General features: G+C 42.3%; 1 protein-coding gene across 1 annotated transcript in view; it reads left to right on the plus strand.

Moving 5' to 3' along the window:
- The first annotated feature begins 515 nt into the window (after positions 1-515).
- Positions 516-11,031, plus strand: part of Tmem70 (transmembrane protein 70) — an 11,811-nt gene continuing 1,295 nt past the window's right edge. Inside the window, exons 1-2 of the mRNA XM_004637556.2 lie at positions 516-861; positions 3,051-3,156. Of these exons, the coding sequence (XP_004637613.1) occupies positions 646-861; positions 3,051-3,156 (322 nt within the window). The 5' untranslated portion in view covers positions 516-645. The remainder of the gene's footprint in view (positions 862-3,050; positions 3,157-11,031) is intronic.

An 11,031-nucleotide genomic window follows, 5' to 3' on the forward strand; every position in this document is an offset into this window, starting at 1 on the left:
TTCATTCTGTCCAAAGCGTATTACATTTCGTTTGTGCCGTTAGCCTACAATCATTTCTCCCCCCAAAATCATAATTCTTAGGGCCTACAAAATGATGCCCACAAGAATAAGATCTGTTGTTCTCCCAGGGCTCTTAGATCCTACCACTGTCACCAAAAGGGACAAACGACTCCTGTAACCCCAGCTACTATTAAGACTGAAGCACCCGGGGCTGCCGGGGCAGCCGGGGAGATGGCTCAGTGGAATAAGCGCTTCCCTGGCAAGCGTAAAGGGTAGGATAATGGGTGAGTACTCACTTGCCTAGCCTGTGTGTGGTCCTGGGATTCATCTCCAACAAGAGAGAAAGCGAAGTAGACAAAGAGCTAAATCCTAACCAGGGGAGCTGGGGCACAGGCTAGGCATCTGCGGACTCCCACAAGCCGGCACTTTGTGGCGGGCCCACAGCTCTTCCAGCTGGGAACCTGTGTGGCGGTGAAGGTTGCAAGCCGGCCGCAGATTCTGTGCACGCAGAGGCGCCGGGGGTGCGGCGCTGCGAGGTTCTTGGGGCGGGGCGTGAGCGCGGAGGGTCCGCGGGTCGCACGCGGCCGGGTCGGTGCGCCCTTGGCTGTTGCCGCAGAGCGCTCCTCTGCCTCTCTCAGCCGCGGGATGCTGCTTCCGGCTTTGGGTGCGCCGTGGGCAGCTGGACTGCGGCCCGGCGGGACGAAGGAGGCCTCGTGGGCTGTCTTCTCTCTCCGCGGCACCCGGGTGGTCGCCGCGCGGGCAGCCTCTTGCAGCGGGCCGGCAGGACCGGCGGGCGGCGGCGGCGGCGGCGCAGGGCTCTGGGGAGCCTCGCGTCTTCCCCCGCGGCCCAGGCGAGCTCAGGTCGGCGCCCCGGGGGTCGGGCTGGGCGCGGGGAGCAGGTGGCGTGCCGGGCCGGGCAGGGCACCCCAGCCTCCCGGTCCGCCTCGCGCAGGCCGGAGGGAGAAGGCGCTCCCGCGTCGGGTTTGCGGAAGCGGCAGGCTCGGAGCGAAAGCGCTTACTTTGTGGGTGCGCCCTGGCGCTGTCGGGGGGTGGGGGTGCTGCCAGAATCTGCGGGTTTGTCTGGACAACTTGCGTTGGTCCCTGCCCTGCCCCTGAGCAGAAGGAAGCTCGGAAAAATTAATTGGCAAAGAAATTGGGCGCAGCACCTAGAGATAGAACCGAAAGAACCCGGGTGACTCTTTTTGGTCCTCGGCGAGATGTGGACGTTTCTCTTTCTTTCTTTCTTTCTTTCTTTCTTTCTTTCTTTCTTTCTTCCTTTCCCTTCCTTTCCCTTCCTTTCCTTTCCTTTCCTTTCTTTCCTTTCTTTCCTTTCTTTCCTTTCTTTCCTTTCTTTCCTTTCTTTCCTTTCTTTCCTTTCTTTCCTTTCCTTCCTTTCCTTCCTTTCCTTCCTTTCTTTCCTTTCTTTCCTTTCTTTTTTTTGGCGGAACCGGGGATTGAATTTAGGCCCTTGCGCTTGCCAGGGAAGCACTTATTCCACTGAGCCATCTCCTCGGCCCCTGGACGTTTCTTTTTAATTTAAATAAAATTTCTCTAAATTCTACAGTATAAAATGTCAAGATTGACAAGCATGGTTGAAACATGCAAGAAAATGCCGAAAATGGAAATTAGAATTACTTAACTTTCAACTTAAAACAATTAAATATACCTTTTAAAACTTGAAGTGTGGGCTCTGTGAAATTCATTTTCAGTGTTGGTGGAACTCTTGTTTTTGTGACATTTGATACAGGATTTCATATATAATTTCCTTGTTAAAAATGGGATACAAGGTATTTACAAAGTCTTTAGGGAAAGATTGACTTTCTCAAATACTAGTTAGAAGTAAAGCCTGGACTGCAAATGTAATTGCAGTGTGCAGTGTTTTACCTAAATTATTAAAAAAAATTTTTTTGCAAAGCCAATGCATTTAAATTGAAGGAGAGGGCTGGTGAGATGGCTCAGTGGTCTAAATACCTACTTAGAACAAGCTTAGCAAAGCACAGGGACCGGGGTTCAATCCCCCTACACCACATGCCAGCCAGCCCCACCCCCTGGTGGGCTGAGCTGGCCACACACACACACACACACACAAATAATTTTAAAAAACTTTACCCTTAAAAAAAGAAAAATTGAAGGAGAATGATCTTACTGAATTATCCACTGAACTGTGTTTTACTTGTTCAGTGTCTCATTAGATCTGAAAACCTGAGACCAGGAATGCAAATTGACCAAACTCCGACTCAGTACTTTATTTTTATTATTTATTTATTTAATTTTGAGACAAGATTTCGCCAAGACTGTAAGTTCCCCAGGCTGGATTCAGACTTGTCATCTTTCTCAGCCTTCCATACCTGTCATAAATGAAGTGCAGTTGTTTCTGGTACAATCTGTTGCCAACAGAAGAGTTTCCTATGCAAGGTTTCTACCCATAAATTTAATGCGTTATAAGGAGGGTGTTCTCTGCGTCCAACTCTGAGCCCTACATACACTAGGTCAGTGCTGTCTACCACTGGACTATATCCTCAGAGATTTTTTCTTTCTTTTCTTTTCTTTTTTTTTTTTTTTTTGGTGGAACCGGGGATTGAACTCACATCCTTCAGTTTGCCAGTCAAGCACTTATCCTACTGAGCCATCTCCCCAGCCCCTCAGATTTTTTTCTTAAGACTAGAACTAACTTAAAAGCCATTCTAAGGGGCCGAGGAGATGGTTCAGTAGAATAAGCTCTTCCCTGGCAAAGGGCAAGGGCCTGAGTTCAATCCCTGGTTACACACACACACAAAAAGCCATTCTGTTAGCTAGTTTTATTTCTTTAGATTATTTAGGAAAATTCTTTATATCACTTCATATGACAACTTTTCTTTTACTCTTCATTGGATTTTAAAACTAAAACCTTAAAAGATTTTGTTTATTTATTTTTTGCAGAACCAGGGATTGAACTCAGGCCCTTGTGCTTGCCAGGGAAGCACTTATTCCACTGAGCCATCTCCCTGGCCCCAAAGAAAAGATTATAAATGCAATTTACTATGTCTTCGTTATGTCTGTTGTTTCAATAGATACCTGCTTGGTGGAAAGGATGTATTCGATGTTCACATACACAGCCTGACAAGTCAGAACATGGAAGGCTGATTTATACTGGAAATTTGGCCCGTGCGGTATTTGGTGAGTAATCTGAAGTGAGGGGATTCCTTATTTTTTTGTTAATTGTAACAGCTATGTTAGCATGTGTTTATTCTTTAGCAATCTCTTCAAATACAAGACAAAGAAAATTAGATTTACTTTTACTTTGAAAATCTTTTATCCTCCCCCCTAAAAAGACAAGTGGTACAAAAACTCTTTAAAATCTTTTACGTTTCAAAAATATGTAAATCACACTTTTGCTCAGGTCATTTTATTCAGTTATTTATTTTGAGACAGTATCTTGCTATGTAGTCAGGCGGACCTTGAACTCACTGTACCAGGGCCAAGGAGACAGCTTGGTGGTCTAAGCGCCTCTCTGTACCTGCTTGGCAAGCCCAAGGAGCCAGGTTTGATGGATTACATCCTCCACCCCCAAGCTAGCGCAGAAACCTGGCGTGATGGGTGGTGGTGCACGCCTGTAATCCCAGCGGTAATCCCAGCACTGGGGAGGCTCAGACTGGAGGATCAACTAGAAGTCTGAGCTGCATAGCAAGACCCTGTCCCAAATAAATAAGTAAAAAACCCAACCAAACAAAAAAGCCCTCACTGTGCAGCCCAGGGACACCTCAGGAGATCCTCCTACATCAGCCTCCTGTATGCTGGGATTGTAAAACTGCGACTAGCTTTGCTCTGGTCATTTTAGAATTTATTTAATGGCTTTCCCAGGTGGCAGAAAGTTGCTAAGCAAAAGAGTCAGTATACTGAACAGTAACAAGTTTAAAGCACTTTTCTTAGAGCATAACTTAATAAATATTAAGTAGAGAAAGTCAGAAGAACATAGTGAAGTTATGTGACTTTTGGTACAAGTTCCAGAGGTTGTATTTCATTTTAATAACATAAAAAAGTGTAACCAGACTTTGGCTAGGGATTGCTTTACAACCAAGTATGGATACAAGATTTTATGCCTGCACTTACACTTGATCATGATTATGTAAAATATCTAAAATTTAATATGTACATTTTCAAGTATATGATATTAATGTGTGTTTAAAGTAGAATTTTAGGGGCTGGGGAGATGGCTCAGTGGAATAAGTGCTTCCCTGGCAAGCGCACAGACCTGCGTTCAATCCCCGGTTCCGACAAAAAAAAAAAAAGTAGAGTTTTAGTTGTTTATCACCACTGAGTCCAATTCTTCTGTTAGGGCAATAGGTTCGAGGTGGTTAGAAATTTCTTCAGAAGTCAAAGTGTAAATAGGCCACTGAGTGTGGTGTCCTGTCTCATGTGTAGGGTATCTGGATTGTCACTGAAATGTATTTAACAGCACCCCCTACCCTCAAACCATTGTCTCAGTCCTGACACCATTTCTCAAATACAGGAAGGCTTATTGATTTGTCTGATTCCCACTTGACTCCTTTCTGGGTAAGAGAAAATAGGAGTTCATTTTGTAATGGTGGAATATAATGATTGTAGGACATCATAACTATCACAATCCTAGAATTGTAACTTTTAAAGGGATTTCATATTTTAGTTCTTTTAATATTAAGTTTATTTATTTATTTATGTTTTGGCGGAACAGGGGATTGAACTCAGATCCTTACGTTTGCCAGTCAAGCGCTTATCCTACTGAGCCATCTCCCCGGCCCCAGTATTATGTTTAATAGAAAGTCACTTTGAGGTTAGCTTTTTTGTTTTGTTTTTGATCTAGAAACTGAAGGAGGGACATTAAGATAGTGTTAGCTGTTTTTGGAGGTTCTGTAAACTACCAACTTGGCAGATATTGAGGGGCATTTTATTTATTTATTTATTTATTTATTTACTTATTTATTTTTGCGGTACCAGGGATTGAACTCGGGAGCTTGCACTTGCCAGGCAAGCAAGGGGGCTTTTAGTTCTTATTAATTTAGCAACAAATAATTACTAATTTAACAGTATTTACTATGCATTGTCTTAGGGGTTTTGTGTTAGGGATGTTACTTAAAAAAATGCAGAATCTTGAAGTCTGCTATAAAATAGATCAGCAGAAAAGATTTGAATTTAGAAGGTAGATAATCTTATTTTCACATAAGGGAGAGAAAGAGGCAGGGCCTCATCAAGATGGCATTATATGCGCTCGGATAGCTCAACAGACTAAAGCTCCTGCTTAGGCCAGCTCTAGGGGACCAAGGTTCAATCCCCATGCATTGCTGGACCCACCCCGGGGCGTGCTGAGACAGCAAATGAGACTGGACCATTGTGGCGCGGCTTATAATCTCAGCATTTGGGAAGTTGAAAACAGGAGGATCACTATGAGTCTAATCTGTTCAGTGAGACTGTAGACCCTGTACTAAATGCATTAAAAAAAAAAAAAAAAAAGATGGCTTACAAGCAGGGCGTGGTAGTGCTTGCCTGTAATCCCAGCACTGGGAGGTTGAGGCAGGAGGATCACCACAAATTCAAGGTCATCCTGGACTACATAGTGATACCCTATCTCAAAAGAAAAAAGATAGGTAAGTCTTTTAAAATGAGTTGTTTGAACTGGGTGTGGTGGTGCATGCCTATAATCCTAGCACTCAGGAGGCTGAGGGATGAAGGATCCCTGGGAGTTCAAGGCCAGCCAGAACTGCATAGTGAGACCCTGTCCCAAAAAGACGAGTTGTTTGAATATGAGTACAGTAAAAGAAAAGCATTTCAGACTCAGTATAGATAAAAGCAAGAAGGTGGGAATGTTTGGAAAACAGCACATTATTCTAGGCAAAATAAAATTTATATGTGTATTAGATTTATTGGGCTTGAAAGAGGAAATCAAGGTGTTGATAGGGCCATGGGTGGGTGGGGGGCATTGAACTCAGGCCCTTGTGCTTGCCAGGGAAGCGCTTATTCCAGGGAACCATCTCCCCGGCCCCTAGGGCCATGGATCTTGAAAGCTGTAGGGAAGAATTTTTCCTGACCTTATCTAGCTTCTGGTGACCTCTTGAAATCTTTAGCATTCCTTAGTTAGTCCCTGTATAACTCAGATCTCTGCCTTGATCTGCACATGGCCACCTTCTCTATGGCTCTTGATGATCTTTTTCTGTCCTTATAGACACTTTCATAGGATCTAGGACTCACCCTAATCCTGCATGATCTCATCTTAGTTTTTTTTTTTTTTTGGCCTGCTCAGCCTGCCCTGGGGGCAGGGCTGATGGGGCCTGTGGTGCCAGGGATCTTTTTTTTTTTTTTAATTTTATTTATTTATTTGTGTGTGTGTGTGTGTGTGTGTGTGTGTGTGTGTGTGGCCAGCTCAGCCCACCAGGGGGCGAGGCGGGCTGGCATGTGGTGCTGGGGGATTGAACCGCAGTCCCTGTGCTTTGCTAAGCTTGTTCTAAGTAGGTGCTTTAGACCACTGAGCCGTCTCACCAGCCCGACGGGGATCTTGATCCCTGTGCTTGCCTAAGCTTGCCTGAGAGGCGTTAGACCACTGAGCTATCTTGTCGACCCCTCATCTCAGTCTTTATTTGTTTAGAGACAGGCTCTTACTATGTGGCTCAGGCTTGCCTTAAACTTACTATAACTGAGGTTGGTCTCAAACTCATGGTTATTCTCCAGAACTGCCTCATCTTTGAGTGCTAGGATTTTAAGTATGTGCCACCATGCCTGACATAGCTGATTTTCTTTTTTTTTTTTTTTAAATTTTATTTTATTTTATTTATTATTTATTTTTTTTAAGTTTTATTTACATATGTGTGTGTGTGTGTGTGTGTCCAGCTCAGCCCATCAGGGGGTGGGGCTGGCTGGCATGTGGTGCTGGGGGATCGAACCATGGTCCCTGTGCTTTGCTAAGCTTGTTCTAAGTAGGTGCTTTAGACCACTGAGCCATCTCACCAGCCCCCGCTGATTTTCAAATAAGGTCACATTCTGAAGTTTTAGGTGTATATGCATTTTGGGGAACAATACTTAATCCACCATAATGTGACAAAGGTAATAGAGATAAAAGGAATTTGAAAAGGCTGAGGAAATTTTTTTTTTTTTTTTTTTTTTGCGGAACCGGGGATTGAACTCAGGCTCTTGCGCTTGCCAGGGAAGCACTTACTCCATCTGCGTAGCCCCAAGCTGAGGAAATTTTTATAGCCCATGTGTGTTCATTTCATAGCAATGAAATGAACTCTACCTGTGGGAAGAAGAAGGAAATATTTTTAAATTACTCATACTAGGTAATTAAGCTTTTAGCCAACAACAGTGACAGTGTTGCAGTCTACTATATTATAGTTTCAGCTATGGCGTGTCGTCAGATTGGGTTCTTGCTCATTTGTGAGAAAAACAGTACAATATCTTGCTGTAGTTTTAATTGTATGTATCTTATGAATGAGGGTTAGTGTCTTTTTATTTAAGGGCTCTCTATATTTTTGCCTGTATAAAAATGCCAGGATTCTTAATGTTCTTATAGTCTCCAATTTTTTTTTTTTTTTTTTGGTGGAACCAGGGTTTTGAACTCAGGCCCTTGTGCTTGCCAGGCAAGCGTTTATTCTACCGAGCCATTTCCCCTGCCCCTCCAAGTCTTTTATGTGTAGGGAATATTTTCTTTCTTTCTTTCTTTCTTTCTTTCTTTCTTTCTTTCTTTCTTTCTTTCTTTCGGTGTACAGGGTGTTCAGGGTCCCACTACTAGATCAGACAAATATTTTTCCCACCTATTTGTCTTTAATGTATGGTGTTTATGTTAGTCTATGATTTTTTATGTAGTCACACTACCAGTTTTCCCTGATTGCTTCTGTTTTGAGTCATACTTAGAAAATATATATATATATTTTTTTATTGTTGGGACTGGGGATTGAACTTAGGCCCTTGCACTTGCCAGGCAAGTGCTTATCCTACTGAGCCATCTCCCTGGCCCCTAGAAAAGATTTCTTGTCCCATATTATATGGAACTTCATAGATGTTTCTTCTAAAATATGTTTTTTAAATTTTAAATGTTTTTAAATTTTTTTTTATTTTTACATTGAAGTCTCTAGATTTTTCCCAGTATATGACATGAGAGATGAACTGAATTTTATCTTTTTCTATATGGTATTCAGTTGTCCTAACATCACTGTTTTAAAAACACCATCTTGATGGAAGTGGTTTATGCCTGCAATCCCAGCACTTGAGAGGCTGAGGCAGGAGGATTGTTGGAAGTTTGAGACCAGCTTAGGCTATAAAAATGAGCTCAAGGCCAGCCTAAACTGTATAGCAACACCCTTCTCAAAAAAATAAGTAAGCCAACCCATCTTTTGACCACTGACTTTAGAATGTATCTTAAATTAACATACCCAGATGGGTTAATTTATGGATGTTTCCTTTTATTCCATTGATTTGTTTATTTGTACATTTAACTTTTTTTTAGAGTCTGTGTTTTAATATTTGAGAGGAATCACTTCTTTTTGCCTTTTTTTTTTTTTTTTTTGTTATTCCAGATGAACTTTATAATCAATTTGTTTAGGGTCTCAGTTTGTCTATATTCCATATTGATGATATTTTAAGGATCCTGTTAAAGTAAAACTAAGAAACTATATTTTAAGTCATTTAAAAATACTTTATGGGGCCAGGGAGAGATAGCTCAGTAAAATAAGCACCTGCCTGGCAAGTGCAAGATCCTGAGTTCAATCTCTAGTACCGCAAATATATATTTATATAAAATTTGCCAGCTTAACCATCTCCAAAGTTATATTTAATCCCTAATGTCATAAGTAAACCAAATACCTCACTGGTATGATATGAATATTGTAAAGCAGTTTAAAAAAAAAAAAAAAAAAAAAGAAGTTGACAACCTATAGTCCTGTCTTAGTTACTTCTAGAATCTTGATATAACAAAAATACCCAACACCCGCATCTCAAAGAAGAGGTTGATTTTGGCTCATGCTTTGTAAGGATTGAGTCCATGGGTGGCTGGATCCAAGGCAGTGCAGCATGGCAGAGAAGTTGCTCTGGGTAGCAGTAGGGAAGCAAGGCAGAGAACAAGGAGGGGCCAGGAAGGGAAATCGGCTTCCATGACATTGCCACACTGAACTTCTTCCTCTTCTGACCATATCCTACCTAACAGCAAGCCATCTAGACATCAGAATAATCCAGTCTCCTTCAAAAACCCCATGTAGGAGCATGTAGACGTAAACTTGAACACTTGGCCAGGTGTGATGGTGCACACCTGTAATCTCAGCACTTTGAGGCAGGAGGATCCCTGAGTTCAAGCCAGCCAGGGATACATAGGCAAGTTCAAGGTCCCAGCCTGCACTATGTAGGGAGACCCTTTGTGTCTTAAACAGCACAAAACAAAACCACTGATGCTAATTTTTGGTGATTCGCTGTTGTTTCACTGTTACTGCTATTACTTGTTCATTTTTTGTTTGTATGTGTGGTACTAGGAATTGTACCCAAGGCTTATCACTGAATTCTACATATCCCCAGCCCTTTTTATTTTTTTATTTTATTTTATATTATTTTATTTTATTTTTGGCAGAACTGGGTATTGAACTCAGGCCCTTGTGCTTGCCAGGCAGGTGCTTATTCTAGGGAGCCATCTCCCCGGCCCCTTTTTATTTTTTATCGTGAGACAGGTTCTCATTAAGTGGTTACACTGTCCAGGCTAGACTCAAACTTGCAGTCCTCGTGCCTCAGTCCGAGTAGCTGGGATCATTGTTGTGCCACGTGGCAGCTGATTTGCTGTTTTAACCTTAAGCATCATTTAACCTAGTAGAATATCCCATGTTAAACCTTTTACGTAAGATGGAAATGCTTGTTAATAGAGAGTTTTGTTTGGTGATCTTTTGTCAGAATACGGTTTTTGCATATTATAAAGTCTTTTAAGTAATACTAATCTTTTGTTGATGGAAACGGATTTCCTAGCTGGTGAGGCAGTGCTGCCGATCACCATAGCATGAGCTCTAGAATCAAATTACCTGTGTTTGGATCCCATCCTGGCTATTTGATAACTCTATGACATTAATCATTTTTCTTTTTTTTTATTGAGACATGGTTTCACTGTGTAGTTCAGGATGGCCTTGAACTTACTCTTCAGCAAAGGCTGGCCTTAAATTTGCAGTGATCCTCCTGCCTCAGTCTTGAGTGCTGGGATTATAGGTGTGTACCAATCTGTTCAGCTCATTCTCCTTTTTCTGTTTTAGTTAATTTTATTACCTAATAATTATGGTACCCATGATTCATCTAAGACAGTAATGGTGGGCCTTTTAGAGTTTTCAGTGATACAAACAGCCTGTTGTAGCACGTTTATCATAGGTTGGCCACTACTGCTGTAGGATATCAAGCATGGTAGGCACATCCTTTTTTTTTTTTTTTTTTTTTGCGGAACCAGGGATTGAACTCAGGCCCTTGTGCTTGCCAGGGAAAAGCACTTATTCCACTGAGCCATCTCCCCGGCCCAGTAGGCACATCCTTAACCATTAAGATATAACCCAGCCCTATTCTTTCTCTTTTCTTTTTTTCCTTTTCTTTTTTCTTTGCTTTCTTTTTTTTGAGACAGTTTCACTTGTCTGGCCCAGACTGGTCTGGAACTCAAGATCTTCCTGTAGCAGTCTTCTGAGTGCTGGGATTACAAGCATACACTAGCATATCAAATTCTTTTTACTATCTTTTTTTTTTTTTTTTTTTGCGGAACCGGGGATTGAACTCAGGCCCTTGTGCTTGCTAGGGAAGCGCTTATTCCACTGAGCCATCTCCCCGGCCCCTCTTCGTACTATCTTGAGAAGATTATATACGGGGATTAAAGTGCCTGCAAGCAGGCACAAGGGCCAGGGTTTGATCCCCGGATCTGCCCCACCACCAGGGTACACTGAGATAGACTGGGCACGGTGGTGCACACCTGGAATCTCAGTTCTTGGGAGGCTGTAAACAGGCAGATCACTATGAGTCTGACCTAGTGATCTAGTGAGACCCTGAACACTCTGTAGACCCTTTCCTAAAATATAAAAAGAA

Source organism: Octodon degus, unplaced genomic scaffold, assembly GCF_000260255.1.
Source record: "Octodon degus isolate 3935 unplaced genomic scaffold, OctDeg1.0 scaffold00091, whole genome shotgun sequence".
Classification (NCBI taxonomy): Eukaryota; Metazoa; Chordata; class Mammalia; order Rodentia; family Octodontidae; genus Octodon; species Octodon degus.